Source organism: Pieris rapae, chromosome 18 (assembly GCF_905147795.1).
Source record: "Pieris rapae chromosome 18, ilPieRapa1.1, whole genome shotgun sequence".
Lineage (NCBI taxonomy): Eukaryota > Metazoa > Arthropoda > Insecta > Lepidoptera > Pieridae > Pieris > Pieris rapae.
Genome location: NC_059526.1, coordinates 3,482,170 through 3,504,081, shown reverse-complemented (window position 1 = coordinate 3,504,081; position 21,912 = coordinate 3,482,170). Strand labels below are relative to the sequence as shown.

Below are 21,912 nucleotides of genomic sequence, written 5' to 3'. Positions count from 1 at the left end.
CGCGCACGCCGTCACAAAAACCCTAAAGAAAGCTAAAGTGAAAATTTTAGTTTCTTTGTGATATATAAATATTCTTTATTTAATTAGACAATGTTCGTAATAAAACTTTCAATGTATTAAATACTTTTTTTGGTAAGTGTCGTTTTTTCTATAAACGTAGAATCATATTTTTTAAAAAGATTTCATCTTGTTACGCCAAAGAATACTTTTACGCGTGTACATAGCATAAGCACGTTTTTTAATAAGCTCGGGAGTATCGCACAATTAATTTCTTTTGAAATATTTAAAATAATATCTCTCAAAACAACACGTTATGGTTAATCTTACAAGCACGGCTTGTATTTTTAAAACGACTACGTTTGAAATTCTATGAACGATTTTAACCCATTGTATTTTTTAACGTTCATCATAATTAAATAACGGTTAATATTTTACTCTTTTCTGATATATGCTAAAAGTACACGTATTATTAAAGTATGTGAAATATATATTATTTGCAATATAATGAAATTTAAAAATAGCCTTCAAATAAAGGTAAGTTTGTATAAATATAGAATATCTTGGCTTAATGCGTTTACGTGGGTGACACTGAAAACATTTAGAACTCGCCAAAGTTAGAAATATTGCTGATGAAAACTTTTTGAATTTCGTTATGAGAACTCTTTGGTAACTTATGTAGTAAAGTGCATTCATTTGTCATTTGTTTTTGTGAATTGACGGCAAATCTAAAACTCTTGTTACACAAAATGAACCTAACGCGAGAATATTTTCGGTCAGTGATTTATTACGATTTTCGTTGTGGGCTTATTCAAAAACAAAGCTTTGTTAGTTTTCGATTAGGATTTCTTAATGTGCCACTTCACTTCATCTCGTGCCTCAATTTACCATTGGTTTAACGAGTTAGCGGTTAAGCGTGGACGACGAAGCGGCGATGTGTAGAGGAGCGGAGATTACTTCGAAAACCAATAAAAGTATTGGCAACTTTCTACATTAAGCCGTCTTCCATTTTCTAATCATTTTCAGTGTTACCTAAGTATAACAGCGGCTGGAATGGCGTTTCCTCAGATCCTTCGAATCTCGCTTCTGGTGGATGGTGAAAAGTCGTCCAAATGTCCTGAGACGAACCGTACAATATTAGGTCAAAGATATCACATCTAATTCCCTTCAGGAATTCCCTTATCAGTTGTAGGCGGGTTAAAGTAATTTATTTTTTGGTAGTTCAATAACCAAGTCGGAGGCAAATCGAATAACGATACGTGTAATACATATTATTTTTTTATGAACAAAGTGGAAGGAACGAATAATATTTTAAGAACACAAATGGTTAACGCTTTCGTTACAGACAGAACATCTGCTGTTTTATACATTTTCCACTAATGAATATTCAGATGGGACTAAAGGTTTTTGACCTTGAATATTCCAGATCTTTTTCTTTCCAACGATTATATTTTAACACTAATTTTGTACAGTAAGTTAAATAAACACAAAGTCATCATAAACTACAAATTTATCAGAATAATGTAAATTAGCCCATTACTACAGACTGATAAAATTATTTGGTTATTTATAATTTAAGTATCACTTGTGCTATTTAGATTATACTTAAACTCCCTAAGCCTGATTATTTAAATAAAGAACAGGATATGCTGAACACCGTTTATTTAAATTCTAATTTACTTTACTAATAGCGAATATCATTTAATTTATTTAGTAAAGAAAAATATACATCCACACATTTTTAATCGACTTCGAAGAACAATCCGTAACTTTTAATGATTCAAAAATAATAACAACTCGGTGACGTTGCAAACTAAAGAAACTAAAGAGCCTCAGATTGCATATCTTTCATTGATCAAATTATTGTAGCTAGCCTTGCCCGACTCATGTCGTCGTTTTTTTAGCCTAGAGGTTTTCTGAGACTACTTTACCCTCAACGTAAGAGAAACAAAATATGGGCAATTAAAAATTACAAGATTGTTTTACGATTGTTATAGAAAGAAAAAAATATCTAAGAAGGTAATGTAAATTTATTAATTCAGAGTCTAGTCGGTCAGCTCTCGCTCGTGATTTTGAAAACAACTCGAAATGTTAGGTTATGTAAATAATTTGTGATGATTTCTGCTTATGATATTATTCGGACTACCGCAGATAACATAGCAGAATGTCATGTGTTAATGCCAGTTTTGGATAATAGTAAAATAGCAATAATGTTTGGCAAGATTACAACTGTATTCAGGTTGAGAGGGTGTTGTTGTTAAGAATTAATTATAGTATTCAAATTACTTAAAGTCTTTACAACGATTTACATCGATTGACGGGTATAACTTCTCAATGTATTGGTATAATAGGAATACCTTCGTACATTCGACGCGATAGAGATATAAATTAGATACCCTAACAAAACAAGGCCCCGTTGTATAATTGTAGATACTTATGTCAGTTTATTTTACATTCTACTCTCATTCAAGTACTGTCCTAACAAAACTTACTTTATGAGTCTACCCACCTTAAATATTATGTTAAATTCTATTTACCTTTAAAAAACCGCTCCATAAATACAAGAAAAAATATTCAAATATTATACTTTGTTTGTTTAAAAGAAAGAAATAAAATCAAAAAGAAAGTCAATCCGTAAGACTTTTGGAATCTTCACTTGTAATGGGAAGTCTTCGAAATAAATTGAAATCCGTCAGTCAAGTTGCCGACGACAGATAGTCTTGCCAATTATTAAGTATACAAAACAGTATTGAGGTTCTAAAAGTCCACGTAGGACGTTTAGGATTCTACCATTACAATATAACTAGTTTTCCGGTAGTTTTACGAATATTTTCTATGTTAGTGGTATCCAACAGACACTAAACTATTGAATTGTATGGGACAGCAACACATAGCAGGTGGAAAATGTATTCATTCAATAATAAAAAAAAACATATTTTTCAGATAGAAATAACAAAATGGGACACTGCGAGAAAAAAGGCACTATAATTCTGGACAATTTCAATTCGACGTAAGTAAATTTTAAATTTATTAAAGTTATATATATATACATATATATATATATAATATATATAGTATATAATATATATATGTATATATATATACTATGAAATTACTTTACGTAACGGTGGAACGACATCGTTTTCACATAAAAAAATATTAACGGAAAAATAACCTTTATATTAAATTTAAAACCAATGCCGTCAATATAGTCGTTACGTCTACAGAAATGCAGCTTAGAACGCATTTAGTCAATGTCCATATATAATATATCCACATATATTAGCTATCCTAGACGTGTCACGATCAAAAAATCAAACAACAAAATATGTTAATTCCTTCGTACGTCTATTATTTATTATGGATTCAAGAAATTAATTATTGTGAGCTAAATTAAACTACCAGCCAGTCCTGGGTTTCCAGGAATTAGTTTTAAATATAGTGCAAAAGGCAAAGACAATAGACTTTGATAGATATTAGAAAGATCAAAGGTCTTAGTTACGGGGAACCGCAGTCACCCGTCTACCCGCCGTACATCACAGCGCCACAGACCATTAAATAAACGAATTTGGTAAATGTTCTGTCGCGAGAACAATGATGAAGTCACCGTATAAAAACGTATTTAAAGGCTAAAATATAAGATCTTAACTTTCTTAGTTCCTTTACAGTAATTCAATATTGCCAATTATTTGATAATACGTCTGTGGTTTTCACAAGTACTACACATTTTAATACTAACTCTTGAGCAAATATAAATTAATTTATTGACACTGTCAATGATATTTATTGCTATATAAAATAATATATTGCAATAAATATCATCATATATATCATAATATATATTACATTGCCTTATATCTTTTGTAACTGTTTTTTTTTGTTATGTGTGTTTTTGTATAAGGCGATAAAGGATAAATAAATAAATGATTTTGAACATGTTCTTCGCGCACGTTGTAAGCCCTCGAGCCTACGGGATGTGTTCAAAAATTTTCATAAGTATTCGTATATAAAATAATAAAAACATTACATAGGCATTAAGGCTTATTATATTTGCAGTCAGCAAGAAGAGTACCACGTTTTATTGCGAACGTCAACCAAGAAGCAACTCTCAAATATATACTGTTACGTTTTTTCATCGAAGCAATACGTGATACGTCACAGTCTTATAGACTTGGAAATGTTCTTGAGTAGTTTCGATCGGTTTGTTCATTTGTACAAGGGGTCAGCACTTATCATTTCCTGCACTTTGTTTTTACATTTCTCATTTGTTATAAATTTGAAATACACCAAAATAATAATATTTTTTTTATTGTTTCTCAAATTTGTACATCATTAAATGAGTATGAGACAACCCCCGTAAGTAGTCAAGAGACACTTGTTTGAGAAATTATGTTTTAGAGAAATCATGAACGCCTAACGTATTGTATAACGCAAATAACGCGTAGCAAGGAATTACTCTCATTTGTTATTATATTATAGAAATTTGCATCCACAGATTAGAGCAATGATTTAGCCAAAATTGTTCTTATTAGTAAAAATTGTCTTTCTATGATTTCTCAGTCACCGCAGATATTTCATGAGTTATTTATTTACTTTCTTATTACCGTTTTAATTATGGGTAAAGGCAAATACCGTGCATAAAAGTAATTGAATATTTTATATTTTCAGTTCCAACCTCACATCCAACCCTGGTTTCCAGTCGACGTTAACTTTGGGATCAAAAGATGCTATTAACGAAAAGGCTTATAATCCCTTTGAGCACAGAAAAGTCGAACATCCAAATTCGTGAGTATTGGTTATTTTTCAATATTTATCAAGTGGATAAATGATTGTATCGTTACGATCGTTCTTTCGCATAAAATTGTTAATTTTATTTTATATTTCTTTAAGAGCTAAAAGACATGGAAGAGCTTTTGTTCAAGAGAGAGGTATGCGTAAGATAAGAAACATACGGCAAAGTGTGACTTCGGTTAGTGAAATCGCGTATTGGATTATCATATACCGGAATCATAGTTAGTTAGTTCATTACGTCTCGTTTCTGATCATTTCGTAACCTTATTTTTTATACTAAAATCAATAAGCAACACAATTCTCTGAAAATATTTGGATTGTTTTCATCTATCTGCTTGATGGTTCTAGAATATTAATCAATATTTTTTTACAGTAATGTACTTCCAAGTAGATGACAAAGTTAAATACCATATTTGTATGCCTACATAGAATTAAATTAATATTGCGTCTGTGTCACTGATTAACAAGTGTGTATTAATAATTTTCAATAACTCTAATTAGCTGGTATTGGCATTCTAATTAAGTGCCAATTAAATTATTATGACATCATCTTAAGACGTCACAAAGTAGGCCTTTCAAATTCCGAAGCTTAATCGCGATTTTAATATTAAGAGAACTTAATATTGGATTGTAATTGAGATTAGATTTCAAAATTATACATAAGCCAATAAAAAATCTAGTTAATAAAACGAATCATAATTATAGATTAGGCACTAAAAAAAAATAATTGCCTACTTTTAGGTTTGGATATATCCAAAAAATATTGAAATTTATATCGCAATATCACTGATTGAATGGTCTTCTAAGTATTAACAATAACAATTTATTTCGACGAACTTTAAAACTCTATAAAATACGTTTAACAGCTTTAAAACTAAACATAAAGCTTCCGAACGCCTCGCCTAAGAGGAATCTCATTCCAAGACAATAAAACACTTTTAACTTCCCTAATGGTGATGTATTCTTTCACTTTACAAAAGCTAGAAAATAAAGTTTACAGAACACTAAGGAATCGGAAGCACAAAGCAACAAATGAATGACGCTTATATCAAAAACATTACTGTGAATCAACAATTTGTTGAGTTCCGTCGATCAATTGCTGAATCATGATTTTATTATAATGCATTGAATTTTACATTACATTTTTTTAAGTCCCTGTATAAAGCCGGTGACTTTGGACTATTTGGGTATACAAAATTAATTACGGGATTAAAAAAGACACTCAAAATACCCAGGACTAAACTAAATAAATACCAAGACTGTTTAATGATTTTTATCTTCTTAATTATGAGTAAACCGTTTCAACTGCATTTGATTTTTTATTTACGAAGCTTGCTGGTTTAAGTACTTCTGAGCAATTGTGATCAGCGACAGGATGTCACTTGTTGAAATTATGATTTGATCTCAGTAGCTGGAGAGTTTTTGATTAATTGTAATACATATATTATTAATAATTGCACTTTTCTACTGTTTAAAAGGTTTCAATTTGCCCCCTGTTCTATAAAAAAATGAAAACATAAAGTATTTTTATGTAGGACAATAATGTGTCGTTCTATGGAATTTGTAATAACTGTGAAGATAGAATAATGAAGAAGTTTTTTTTATATATATTGAATACTATAACGCCTAACTGAAATTGTATACATCGTGCTACAATAGGCTAAAAAAGCATGCTATGTATAACTAACGTAAACAGACGAAAAAGAATAAATAAAATAAGGTTAAATAATGTAATTATTTTAAATAATTAAGAATTTAGTTTGTGTATGGAAGAGCTGTGAACCCCGACACAGGTATGCAATGTTTCGAAGAATAAATGGTCACTTTATGTATAACAGCAAATTACGTTTCAAACTATAAAGTGAATTTAAATAATAAAATGAGATAGAGATCTCTCTTTTGTCTTGAGAACAGAAGGACAATATAATTCGTACGTGTTCCGTAATGAAATTCGGTAGTAAATATTTGAAACGTTCCTATTACCGTTGGTATTTATCATTATTATTGTAATTTAGATGTACCTAATTTCTAATCGTATATAATAAATCTAAATAAAATTCTATATATACAACCAGGTTGTATTAACAAATACTTTGTCTTGCTCCTGGTTTGAATAAAAAAATATTTTTGTAACGCTTAAACAAAATTAAGGGACGTGAAACTCCTACCAACCTAATTACTACACTAACATTAGACTCAATAAGTCGACAGCATGTGTCAGGTATAGAAGACTGGTCACCAAATTGTTTATTAAAAAAACAGATGATCATGAAACGATCTGACTGAGGGCCTTAAAATTTTTTTTAAAACAGTTTCACACACACATACTTATGTTTAATAAGAAATTTGTGTTTGCAGGACAATTGGTTCCCTGGCTCACCTTTTGAAATCCTCACTCGGCTCGGGGATCTTGGCAATGCCGGCTGCCTTCAGGAATGCTGGATTGGCTGGCGGGGCCTTTGGAACGATTGTCGTTGGATTTATTTGCACGCATTGCGTATATGTACTCGTAAGTAGTTTTTAATATACCTTTTACTTATTAACTCACCATCTGAAATACGATATGACGTAAACCATATCGACAACGCCGAGTGCGTTAAGGGTATGCCGCGACAGTGGGCAATCTTCGTGGGCAGTGGGCTTTCATGGTTATATATACGTTCATTGACATCCTGTCAAGGCATTACATAATTTATTACACACAATTAAGAGAATTGAGTAGAATAGTTTAGTCCTCAAAGCTCTTTTGTGCAATACAGATCAATTATTTAATTAATTCTGAATTTTCACTAACATTATTTTATTTTATTTGTTATCAGAATAAAAGCACATTATGAACGTTTTCTAAATAAAAAAAAAACAAATATAGTTGACAAAAACGAGCAAATATAAATAAATGACAAAAATTTAAAGCTATATAACGCTAGTACGATTCTGAATAGGTTGATACGTTTACAGGCAGATATAAATGATTCGTTAGAGTTTTAGAAAAAATTAAAGATTATTTTTATTTATAAAAAAATTAAATAAAAGTTTAATAATAATAAAGTTTAATTTTATCTGACACGTACTCGTTTACCGCTATAGTACTTGAATTCTAATGAAAAGCCCAAACCGCGTGGAGTAATCTTATTACAAATTCATGTACGTGAATTATTTTTCTACTTTGGTTTTACGAGAAAAATAATACTTTATTTAATGCATATTTTAGGGTTTGTACATGAATGTTTCACTTCAAACTTATTTAAATATATAAATGGTCGAATTATCATTCTTTATTTATTGAAGAATACATATTTTATTCATAATAAACTTCACTTGCATAGATGTTACTCTTCTATCTGTAAAGCATCTTTTGGCGATATTTAAAAAACAGAATGAGAAACAGTTTATCCATTTATTGATATCCAATATTCTTACAAAATTATATTACATTTTGTATCCTCATAAGAATCAACTTTTATGAACTCTGAGAGCGAAACTACGATATTAACAAAGTTGTTTTCAGTAAATTTACAGTTCTAGACAATTTTTATCTTGGCTCTTTCCAAACTTCTGTTACCTGTTTTATGTACTCTCAGAATACTGCATTAACAAGGCTTCACGCTAGAGTGACGCGGCATTATTGCCTCTTTGCGTAATTGATATATAACTCCCTAGTGAGTTGTCTTTATATAATTCGCATATAAAACATCGGGGCTCACCAAAACCCTAAATTCTTTCTGGAGTTCTGATGTTTTATCAGCAATATACAAATGTCGTCTTGCCTTTTTGTGAATTGTACATTGACAGCGCAACCGGACGGAACGGAAATCCGAAAACAAAGGATTGCAACCAAGCCATCATATTATAATACTAGAGTTTCTTTGTTCATCTATCATATACTTTTCGCTGGGTTTCAGGTGAAAACATCACAAGAAGTATGTGTAGAAGCAAAGAAGCCGTCAATGGGTTTTGCGGAGACTTGTGGAGCAGCCTTCGAGTTTGGCCCTAAAAGATTGAGACCGTGGGCGAACTTTGTTCGGTTTGTATTTTAGACATGTTTTAATACATTACGGCTTTAACGATGCTCTACGATTTTGCAAATATTTAATAATTATATTTGACTTTAAAAACGAGAGATTTAACAGAGGTACTGCTTTGTTGATTTTTTATGTCAAAACATGCATGTCTCGTTGATATGTTTTTATTTCACATACTAAAAAAATCCATCTGTTTATTGGAACATCAGGGATCAAGTTGGTGAGCACAAAATTGCTGTAATTTAAGATCCTTAATCCAAGAAACTATGTCAATTACAAACTTTATACCTATTGGAAGAATCAGTATACGATAAATTTTAGTATTGGTAACTTTATTAAAAACAGGAAATATTAACAATTCCAATAACAGCTATTAATTATTTCATCTTTATAAGCGATTTTAATCACAGGTTTTTATTATTTATATTTATTATCTAAAAGAGGCATCTATTTCTTTAATGTTTTCCTTTAATATGGACGTAATCAGCCTTCACAAGATTTTTGGATCTAAAGCATGCTAGACTTTTAAAGAATAAAAACTAATTTATTATGATTTAAAAAATAAAGAATGTTGTATTGTTTTGTTTCAGAATCTTTATTGACTGGGCTTTGACATGTACATATTTAGCCGCACTCAGTGTTTATATCGTATTTATCGCAGAAAATTTTAAAGAGGTAAATTTTAGGTTTTTCATTAGTATGTCTTCCATTATGACCGCATTAACAATCGCTCGTAAGGTGAAGGAAAACATCGCGAGGAATCTGGACACAAATTGTCGACGGCGTGTGTCAGACTCAGAAGACTCGATCACTTGCTGATTGGAGATGGTCAGGAAATAGGTACAGAAATCTGAGGCCGAGACCTAAAAGATGTTAACGCTGCAGTTCCCTTTTAGTTTCTTATGCTCATGTGCTCTCTGAAGCTGACCCAAGTTTCACGAGTCTGGGAATTCGCAGTGCATTTCCACCTGTAAAAACAAAATACAGATAAAACTCCATTCACTATTCTACGGATACATAAGACACTAACATCATCATCAAGGAGTATGATTTTGTTGTAATAGTATAAGTTTGTTTTGTATTAGTTGAAGTTATTTATGAATTAAAGACATGAAAATGCCTGCACCGAAATTTTAAACATAGTTTCAGAAGTTAACTAACCGTCCCCAGGTTTCATTATCGCCAAATCAGGTGATAAGTTGATTTGTGCATGTACTAATAGCAATTACGATCCTGAAAAACTTATAAATAAAATGAGGCTATATGACAGTTTAAACCCAAACAGTAGTTTGCTTTGAAATTCATAACCGGGAAGTTTTTGTTTTTTATATTACGCATAGGGACAAGTATAGACTTGTATTATAATATGGTAATTTATTACTTATTACTGAAAACATTTGCGCATTACATTTATTCAGTTACGTATTAAAACATACGTATGATAACCTTCATTATTTACTAACTATCAATTTCAATATATATTTGTTTATTTGTAAACTTGAATTTCAAACTAATAAATAATGTCCATTGTTGTGATTCCATCCATTTCAAAAGGAAAACAAATTAATATTTAATATTCAATTCCAGTATAAAATCAAGTTTCTAGCTATTTCGCTTTGATCTGACAAAAAGCGATTCTGCTATTAAATGCAAAACCACTATTCTAATTTATGTCTGGTACTTATGCGTTATAAGGGCTATGTTGATTAAATATATGTATTTTTCTAATTATTACAAAATGCTAGAGAGGTATTCAAAAAAGTACCTTCACACAAAAAATTCAAAACGAATTTATTATAAGTGTCATGCTTGGGTTAAAAATGTATATGTAGAAGAAAATGAATTTTCTTGGTTAGAAAAAAAAATTAGTTTTTGACTCAATAAATCAATTTAAAATAATAATCTTATGACAAGTGTGTATTAATATAAGATTTAAATGTATATGTAAATAATTTTAAAATTTTATTATTTTAAATATGTATACATATGCATATTAAAGAAGTCACTGGACTGGCTTTTGAGAAAAATCCTTGATTCGATAATATTTACAATTAAAGCCACACATAATCTGTTTTGTTAGGTAATTGGTACATTTCTTATCTGAGTTAATATGATGTGTTGAACTTTATCCCAATTTCCATAGATTTAATTTTCGACCCGTATTATGGTTTGATCGGAATGTACATTATCGGAATTGTATAAATATTAATTTCCCGAAAACTAAATATCTTTTGCAATTCTTCTTTTAAAATATACATAAATAATGTTGACAAATGACTGATGGTAGTTTAATTTTTCTAAATCATGTATTGTGTTCAAAAATAAATAAACACAATTCAAAACATACCATGTTAATATTATAGAACTCTCTTACAATTGTTTGAGAACAATAGAAAACTATAACAAACTATTGGAAATTCAAAAGAAACCTTAGGACTTAACTACTTAGTGTTTAAAAGTTTCTATTGTTTGTTATATTTATTATCTTAAATTAACATTGAGTTATTTTCGTACTAGACATTTATGCGCCAATAACAATTCAAAGTACTTTTACATCTGTAGCGACAAATACTATTGGGATAACTAATCACTGCTTTTTTAATACAATTTAGTTCTAATTTTAAAACTTCAATGTTTACATTATTAATTAATATTATATAATAAATAATATATTTTGCGAAAAATGTAACAGAATATTAATGACATTTTACAATTCTAAATTTAAATTTCAGGTTCTCGACGCTTACGTACCGGAATACAAGTTGTCTGTGGAAACTTACTGCGCTCTTACTCTATTACCTCTGGTGCTTATCTGTCAAATTCGCAATTTAAAGTGGCTGGTACCTTTCTCTGCTATCGCCAATGTTTTTCTCGTCATCTGTTTCGCGATAACTATGTACTATATATTTACCGATTTACCCAGCCCCGTGGAAAGGGAAATGATTGCTAGTGTTTCTCAATGGCCATTGTTTATAAGGTAAGTTATAATTATGCACAGAAATAATTTATTCTACCGCAGAACGTTAAAAATTATTCTATCCTTTAATTATAAGAGTCATTCTTGGGTTAATAATATCTATGTTTTCTTAGGTAGGTTAGAACAAATTATGTATTAGTTTATCCTTTGATACTCAATAAAACATATTTAAAACTAGCTGACCCGGCGAACTTTGTTCCGCCTTAATGGCAATAAATAAGCAGTTTGGGTTTTTTTATTGGAAAATATACAAAAAAATTAAATACCTACATTAATCATTCATTATTATTTCTGTATTTTAGTACATAGGTTGCTCTTCACTTAAGTACCTTGTGATACACATTTTTTCATTTTATGTTTTATTATCAGGCGCAAAAACAAACAACGCTGATGGTCTTCCGACCCGTGAACATGCCACGTATAATTGACCATGGGAAAAACATGAATGTTCTAGATTTAAACCACAAACTTTTAAGGATTGGCCTTGTGATTTGTTGATGGTCATGGCAAATGCAAGACGTATCGGAAATTGAAGTCTTTTAAATTCAAACGGCATATCGGTTGGGATCATCGGGATCCTCGGAATAAGAACTTCCTCACCTTTGAATTTTCCTATCATTATCGTAGCGTAAATTACATTGTTCTTCAATTTTCTAACCACCAAACGCATACCATTATGTAGTTCAGGTCATCTACATCTTTATTCTTTTTCTTCTTTTTTATCAGTAAGCAATGTAACTCTCATGTTTGTTGTCAGCTGCAGTTTCGTCACATAGCGCCATAGATTTGACGATTTGAGGCAAGCGTTTATTTCGTCGACAGCCGTAGATCTTGGAATTACTGGCAGTATTTGGCGGAAATCGCCAGACAGTAAAATCATTGCTCCTCCAAAACATCTCGATTCATTGCGTAAATCTTTTAATGTTCGGTTAAGTGCTTCCAATGCACGTTTATGCGCCATTGTGCATTCGTCCCAGATGATGATTTTCGATGCCGCTAAAACTTTGGCCATTGCTGAGTGTTTTGCAATATTACACGTTGGTTCTCCAATAGTTTGAAGATTTAACGGTAATTTTAATTCTGAATGAGCCGTACGGCATCCTTCTAACAATGTGGCTGCTATTTCAGAAGAAGCAACTGCAACCGCTATGTTGGATCTCGCCCGAACAGTTGCTAAAACTAATGACATGAGGAATGTCTTGCCAAAGGGCATCTAGGAAATATAAACCACCATTTTCATCATCGTTTGCCTTCATTAAAGTATCATAAACTTCCTTTTGTTGGTATTTCAACAGGGGTACATTCGTTTGAACTACTAAATCTAATTCCTGGTGATCATATTCACGTTCCCGTTCCAATACTCGATTAAATGCGTCATTCGACAACAACAACAAATAGAAACATTCATCATTCTTTGGATGAACTGTATACATACGACAATACCGAGTTTTATAGTTCTCTTCACTGTTTATACGAATGGGCAATAGCACTATCATTATAATTAAATTGTAAATTGTAAAAATAATTAAACGTATTTATTTAATAGAAATATTTTGAATATTGATTTCTTACAAATATCAAATTGTCATATATACGTCATTACATAGCTGTCATTATACGTCAATTACATAGCTATCATTTGCGTTTTATTATTCCAAGTCTGATTCTTATTTGTTATACCACTTTTTATAGTGACTGACGTTTCATGTCAAGTCCCACGGGAACGCTGTCGAACGGGATAAAAAGTATCCTATGTCCGTCTCCTGGCTCTAAGCTACCTCCATACCAATTTTCACTCAAATCTGTTCTTTCGTTCTTGAGTTATAAGTGGTGTAACTAACACGACTTTCTTTTATATATATAGATAATGCTCTTAACAACTTTAAACTCTATGTCTTGTTTAATCGACATTGAATCTTGTCTTATCGACCTGGAATCTCTATAATAATTATTACTTATAGTTATACTTATTCGCTTAATTTTATAATTAAAATTTGGTTTGATAATCTTTATAGCGGACACGGCAGAAAATGTAAACATTTAGAATAAAAATCTAATAATTGTAATAGTAAACCATTCTTGAATCTAGAACATACCTGCAATAATTTAATCAAATCGATATATCCTTTAAGGAGGAATTTAAAAACAAACACAGCCACAGAAGATGTATAATGTATATGGAATTAAGTCTCGCAGAAACAGATATATACTAGATATCGTAGTAAATCGAAATAAGAAACCTGCCAATTTTAAATATTTACATAAGAGTAATTGTTATTCTTTTTAAATAAACAATCCCTCACAAAATCAATGTTAACATTTTTAAATACTTTTGGTAATAGCGGCCTTCAATCAATGATAATTTTAAAATATTACTAGCAGAATCGGCCAAGCTTTGCTGTCTGTGACTAAGGTTTTTGTTATATAGTAGTAAACTATTCAAGGGAACGGTAGGACTTATGCTGTAGATAGATAGCTTATGTAACGTTGGTCCTTTTAACACAGCGCCATCTGTTAGAATTGTATCAAATTATAAACAAATAATTTGCAATAAAATAAAATTGCGACTATAATTAAAGATCTAAGCTATCCTATCTCGACTAGACTGCTCACGGTGTGCCAATTTAATTTAAAATCGGTAAAGTAGTATAGGAGTCCATCGCGGACAAACATCGTCACAGGAGATTTATATATATTAAGATAATAAATAGGTATAGCGATCGTTAGTACGTTAAAATACAGTTCATTTATCACTGGCCATCGTCATTTACGAATCAAGTTAGGAATATAAGCCTTTCTTAAAATGTTATAAAACTTGTTTAAACGTAGACATCAAATTTCCTTTCTAATTACATAACTTAATCTAACTTTATTGCTTCTAAGTTATTTAAAGGCACTTTACTTAAGTACTGGACGACTTGAAAAGTCTTAATGGAGCATAATTTTCTGTGATATTGTCTTGTCGTTAGGCGCTTGCTGTTTTTAGGTACGCCATATTTTAGATTAGAAACTAACAGGAAAAATTATAAGTGTGACTGGTAAGTAAGTAAATCGTAAGTAAGCAAGCCTTTGTGACCAAATACTGTTACTCAAGAACTGTTAAATGTACCTGGTTTTTGATTTGTTGTGTGTATATGTCCTGGAAAAAAAACTGTTCAAAACATATGAAAACGATACAATAAAAATAAAATAACCAATACTGAAAGTTATATTACGTAGCTGTCAAACCTTTAATGTTCATCTTGTCGATACCATTAACCTCAAATTATAATATGTAGTTAAATAAAAGTTTTAATTCGACAATATACATGTACATCGATAAAATTCGGATAATGGCGTATTGTATAATTTAGATTAAATTCTGTAATAAAAAGAATTGTCATAAATATTATGTGCGATATGAAGTTTATTTTAGGTATTCGCGTTAAATCGGTGTCAGTCAAAGAACACACAAATTTATTAAGAAAAGTATATCAAGCCTGTTAAATTTACTCCATTACTATGAACTTATATATTTTTTTAGATTCATTGTATTACTTTCCGATTTCGACGTTCAATTACTGTTAGGCGGTACAAAGTTCACCGGATCAGCCACTATTAATAAAACGATAATTATAGAATATCCCTAAACTTGATCCTAGATTAAAAGCTTTGCAAATTATAAGGAATGTATATTCCTTTCAGCACAGTGATCTTCGCAATGGAAGGCATCGGTGTCGTGATGCCAGTTGAAAATGAGATGGCTAAACCAGAACAATTCCTGGGATGCCCTGGTGTCCTCAATGTAGCTATGACAGTCGTGATCGGCTTGTATGGTATTGTTGGATTCTTTGGATACATGAAGTTTGGTGATGAAGTGAGGGGAAGTGTCACTTTGAATTTACCTCAGGATGAAATGTGAGTATCAGCCAGAATTCAATTTCAGTACCAATTTTATATGTTAAATGCTTTACACTAAAAATTCTGCAAGATATAGGCATTAAAAGAAATGTCTGACTAAGTTTACGTTATTTAAAATTAAAATGAGTTTTGAATTTATAAAAGAATCAAGCCTACAACTAAACAATTGCTAAAAGAAACAGAACTAATTCTTTATATAACCAAAGTAAATAAATGGCACAAGAAGGATTTTTGTTCTATCCTACTACTATTAATTTCCACAGCTAAAAAGAAATGAGTGCAAGTAACTTAATATTTAAAGAAAACATTGACAAAGTAATAAAAATCTAGTTTAATAAAACACAAGAAATAGTTAATAACACTAGAACGTCCAATACAAGGCCATCACTGTTCATGTCAATTTTTTTCCACTACTCTCATCCTATTACAACGTGGAAACAAATACAATCGGCGAAATTATTTTTGTCTTATAAATGATATTGAGCTGGACCACAATTTAACTAACGCTAGCACTACATACTACCACCAACTGCCCAGCATTGAGAGTGTCCATGGGCGGCGGTATTACTTAACATCAGGTGAGCCTCCTGCCCGTTTGCCCCCGGTTCTATAAAAAAACATTTTACATAAATTCTGTATAGTTCTCGATGATCATATTTAGTAAGGGTCAAAGTCAAAGTCAAAAATCATTTATTCACGTAGGTAACACAATGTGCACTTATGAATGTCAAAAAATAAATATACATTGAATTTTTTGATTTACTGCCAGTTCTCAAATCAAGGTCGTAGAACGGAAGGCAATAAACTCTCCGCCACTCTTTATAATCGAAAAGTTGATTGTTTTACACAACGTTTGTAAAGAGTTGCAACCCTTACACCATGTTCCACATGACATTTAAGTAAAATCATTATAAAATCAATTAAAAACAAAGATTTGTCCCCTATTAGCAGAAGGCATTGTAAATAGGAGCACGCAATTCTCATGGGAGCAACACGCAAATACATAGTCGAAATTAATTTGCGTTTTTACTCATCAGAGTTCATCGAGATCATTCAAAGACAGAAATGTCTGCCTGTAAGCAGAATACGACAAATTCAAAACATGAAATCTAACTCAAAATTCATCTTAAATTATTTAAGCTTTCGACTTGTATATTCACAATTTAATATTATATTTCTGGGCCTTCTTCATAAATCTTCAATCTAAAATTTTCGTCACGACTTTCATTACCTTTTTTGTTTTGTATATCAACGTGGCAATTGTGTGTCAGCTGAAAAAAGTATTTCTAAAATACAATACGGCAATTTTATCTCTCTAAGGATATAAAAAGACTGAACGGCGCAAATGCTTTTAAAATTAAAAGCTTGCTATATTTTACTCTAAATACCAATATATCGAAGTGAAATATCGTTAAACGGTACTTTTTTTTAACGTTCCATAAATGAAAAGTCCCTGTTTCCGCGTGATATGGGATACAAACATCTGGTTTTATATATTTCCTTTCAAATATTTATTTACTTGATATAAAAATATATATTCGTTTGTTGCAGGCTGGCGCAAAGCGCGAAAATTCTTATGGCGTTGGCCATTCTGTTTACATACAGCTTGCAGTTCTACGTACCTATGGAAATGATATGGCGGCAACTCCATCATAAAATTGCTGTCAAATTCCATAACATCACACAGATTAGTATACGCACTGCTTGCGTCATTGGATCAGGTATATTATTTATTCGCGAATTCATCTTCATTTTATAGTTATAATCTGTGAGTATTTTTGGGCAAATCGAAAAAGATGACTTTAATGTAATGATAGATAATTAACTAAACATGAAAATTAATAATTTCAAGAATCCATAACGTGCCATGATCTTCAAGTTTAATACATATTTATTTAAGTGCTAATAGGGTAGATTAATTTTAACAATTTGCTTGCATATAAAACTTGACTTTTGTTACAGTCGCTCTCGCCGCAGCATTCCCAGATCTAGAATTATTCATCAACCTATGTGGAGCCATCTTCCTCTCAACACTCGGTCTTTTAACACCAGCCATCGTAGACACTGTTCATAAATGGGAGCGTGGACTAGGTATCTTTAAATGGATTCTTATAAAGAACATTGGCATCGCTTTACTTTCACTGGTGGCATTGTTCGCCGGGTCATACTCTTCAATCCATGCTATGGTGGTAAAGTTCAGTACTGTAGAAGCGATGAACGTAACAACTAGTTTTAATGACACTTTGACGGTATAAGATACATTGTATACATATTTTTTAAAACAGGTGTAATTATTGTCTATAATAATCTTATAATACAGCCGTAGAGAGTCGTTAATTGAATTATTACTAATTTTATCATAATTAAGATTAACTAAATGCCCGTTTACCTGATTCAAGGAAACAGTTCAGTGAGTGATCTTTGAAATTAATACCTGTGTACTGTATATTTAAACGACGTAAGAATATATAAAAAAATAAGACTCTTGTATGGCTGTATGTTACATAAGTAAACGTTAATTTATAAAACGTTAATATTATATATGTTTCAAAAGTACAAAATATTTGCCAAGTTTAACATCCGAAATAGCCTTAATGAGTTATGTTGTCTAAGTACAGATTGACTGCTAATATTAAAATGCTAATTATTTTAAGATTTTTACTATGTAGGCTGTATAGACTAAAAATTGGTGCTAAGCCAGAATCTCGCAAACATGCACTGCATAAAGTACATTAAGCCTCTTTTTGCTTGACTTATTTGTAAATAGAACAAATTGATAAAATATATGCAGCCCACCAAATTTCATTATTCATTTAGGAGTTGTCTCAATGGATGGACAGTATTAAATTAAATATTTTACGTGGAATATAAAATATAATTTAAAACATATTATTCATTAAGCCCATGATACGGTAAAACCGGAAGGTTCATATGTAATAATAGAAAATATATTATAAATTAGATTTAGAAGAAAATCATAAAATTCGATTTGCTGGATTAAGATATTGTGATGCATTTGTGATTAAAAATTGAAATTGAAACATTTTCTTTAACTAATATTTAATTTAGATTGAAAATTAAAATTTATTATAATCAAATGTTTTCCGAATGAATGTATAATTTTATCAATAGAGTATACTGCCATAATAATAGAAAGTAATTAATATTCATTGACAGTACAGTTGATATTACGATGACATAATAAAAATAATATTTTATTTAAATTAATAAACCGGCTGTGTTAACAAAAAACTTATTAAATATAACTCTTTCTCAATAATTGAATGGTTTGAAATCTGGTGAACACTCGCTACAGAAAGAAGTTTAGAAAATAGTATAGTATATATTATTATAGCATATATCTTCCTCCGCAACAGATGAGGGTTAAAATTCAACGTCACTTGACAGTGGTACTACACATATATATATAAAATATTTTGCACCAGTTCGACAACTGTTGCATATTAATCCGTTTCATTTTGTTCGCTAGGACTGATGCTTTACTTAATATATATTGATGTAAGCGCCTTATCGCAATGCACAGGTTAACTGTAATGCAAGTCTATTAAAACTCGTAAATTATTGACAAATGTTGCTTGACTTAGATTACTCAAAGGCTTCTTTATTCCTATAAAAGTATCACCAGATTTCAAACCATCACGGCCATATATCTACTATTACAAAATAATGGTATGGCGTCGTAGCTCGGGTCGTTATAAAAACATATATATTTAATAGTTAATTTTTGGGAAATAAACTTTTATGTTATAATCTGTATTTACCTGGCTAATTAATTCTAACTATAGATTGTAAATACATACATACAGTACAACTGTGTAAATTCCTAGCAATACAATTGGACAAACAAAATGAAAAATTTAAATATTGGACTCTTTAATTAGTTTATATTTAAGTTATACGAGAATCAATTGATGACAATCGAAATATGACCATTGTGTAATTAAACTTTTCTATAAAAGCGATGACTTCGATATTGCATGACTTAAGATAATTATAGATGTTTTAAATATGTAAAGAACTTAAATAGCCTATGTATTGGCTATATCCGGTGTCACTGCAACAAATAGCCGTTTTTAATTTATTATTATTTTTATTTTATATACCCAACCTATAATGTAGCTGAACCGTGTTACTTTAATTAATTACGATATTCTGTTGTATATTTTAGTTATTTTACTATGAGTTGTGCGGAATGTGATATTTAATGTAGAAATAGAAATTAATATAATTTTTAAGTAATAAAATGCAATACGATATAAGTGCCTTTTAATTCGAATTAGGGTCCTTCAAAATAAAAGCATACTAGTTCTTAAGCGGCCGGCAACGGTCTTGCGAGCCTTAAAAAAATATTCTGTTTCCGTGTTTTCTTGTCTTCCGATTTTCAGTTTCAGTTTTTTAGCCTATACAAATATTATGTGAGGAACATTTAAGATATTCAAATTGCATTTATACATATTTAAATTACATTAAAAATAATTCAAGAATTCCATAATATTATAATTCTAGAATTTATATATTCTGTAATAATAAAATATACAAATTCAAAGCCCTCGTTGAAAGTAAATTAATCAATAAAGCTTTTTATAAATTTAACGAATACTTAAATGATTCTAATCCTTGGGATTGATTTGTTTAAACAATTTGTATGACTTGGCGATTCAAAAGAGTGGCGGAAAGTTTCTTGTCCGCTATTCGCCCTTGACTTGCGAACTAGTAGTAAATGTAAATTTACTTGCTTTAATTTATTAATTTTAATTTGTTTTCTTTGACGTTCATAAGTGTACTTGTTAACCTATATGAATAAAGATATTTTGAGTTTGAGTATGAAAAGTATTCAACTTACTGCATAGGACTTTATGGCATACTTAAGACAAAGTCTTCGGATTACCGAACGTAATACGTTCGGTACGCTACTGTGAATTTTATCCTTAATCGTACCTTACATAATGTGTCTGTATCGTTCATTCCTTCTTAAAATGAATTCTACCATTAGCCTTTGTGATATAATTAAGAATAAAACCTTTAAATCTAAATCTCTCTAGTCTAAACCCTGCAAAGCCGCTACTAAAGTTTTATTGTCACAATAAATTCTTCAATTATTTTCTAAAATAGGTATCTTATAAATTTAATGGTTATAAAATTAATTGGTATCTTATCAATAAAAAGGTTAAAAGGAAATCTGCATAATCTGTTAATTTGAAACTTTGTCTTTGATAAAGTAGTAAGTATCTTAATAGTAAATTCTATTAAATTATCTATTAAAACTATAATGTTTTTAATATCAATGTATACATACATTTAAAAACGATAAAATATGATACAAAATATGTTTATGCAGTTAAGATTCATACTTATGTATGTCGAAAACGTTTACGAAATTCGCGAGAGAGCAAGAATACGCCATTTATAAAATATATTTATAGTCCAGCCTTGTAACGGATATAAAGCTTTATTTCATGTCTTTCCTTATTCCACGTCTACATAAGTAGTGGGGTAATTTTTTTTCAAGAAAGTGTTTGACAATATTGTCAGGCATTTACCACGCGGCGGGAACACTCATGTGAATGAAGGCTGGTGAAAATCACAGAAAGGCCACCGCAACATTAAAACAAAATTACATTGTTCTCGCAAATGGTAACCGCTTTTAAATCTATATTTTTATTTAATTATGAATTTAAAACTGCCTTATTTAAAAAGGTGATGGTAAAGAAAGCCTATAAAGATTAAATTCACCCATGAAAATATGTGCCTTATTTATTATACCGGAGATTTAGCCATCGCCGGCTATTTGACCTTTTGCATAACATATATACGGCAAAATAATTCAAGAGGAATCTATGTAACTATATAGTAAGTGTATATATATGTAACAATGGTCTTACGCTTGTTATTTCAATTACAACAGAAACGAAGCCCGCAAAAAAAATAAACAAGGTCTCTATCCTGACATTTCAACCATTTTACCATTTGATCACACTATAATCACTGACTTTTTGTTACATAATTAGAAATTTATCTACTGGAAAATAACCTATTTTTATTTATGTTATTTATAATCGTCGAATTTAATGACGTGTAATAAGTGATACCTTGATGATCTTGTGTTCCAAAAAATAAACGTATTTTATTAAAGACACATTGTCTTTGCTATAATATATATATGTAAGTGTGTGCTCCTATTTTACTATGTCATCTTATGCTAAG

The 21,912-nt window shown here is 30.4% G+C and overlaps 1 protein-coding gene across 2 annotated transcripts in view; it reads left to right on the top strand.

Annotated features, from left to right (window-relative positions):
- LOC110999359 (proton-coupled amino acid transporter-like protein pathetic) overlaps positions 1-19,985 on the top strand; it is a 37,245-nt gene extending 17,260 nt beyond the window's left edge. The window contains exons 2-10 of one of the 2 annotated variants that reach the window (XM_045632214.1): positions 2,941-3,007; positions 4,666-4,782; positions 7,147-7,297; positions 8,691-8,812; positions 9,401-9,485; positions 11,543-11,787; positions 15,472-15,684; positions 17,239-17,408; positions 17,650-19,985. In XM_045632214.1, coding sequence (XP_045488170.1) covers positions 2,955-3,007; positions 4,666-4,782; positions 7,147-7,297; positions 8,691-8,812; positions 9,401-9,485; positions 11,543-11,787; positions 15,472-15,684; positions 17,239-17,408; positions 17,650-17,942 — 1,449 coding nt within the window. In that variant the 5' untranslated portion in view covers positions 2,941-2,954 and the 3' untranslated portion in view covers positions 17,943-19,985. Of the gene's footprint in view, positions 1-2,940; positions 3,008-4,081; positions 4,198-4,665; positions 4,783-7,146; positions 7,298-8,690; positions 8,813-9,400; positions 9,486-11,542; positions 11,788-15,471; positions 15,685-17,238; positions 17,409-17,649 lie in introns of those variants that run through there. The other variant, XM_045632215.1, reaches the window with a different exon arrangement.
- Positions 19,986-21,912: the final 1,927 nt, after the last annotated feature.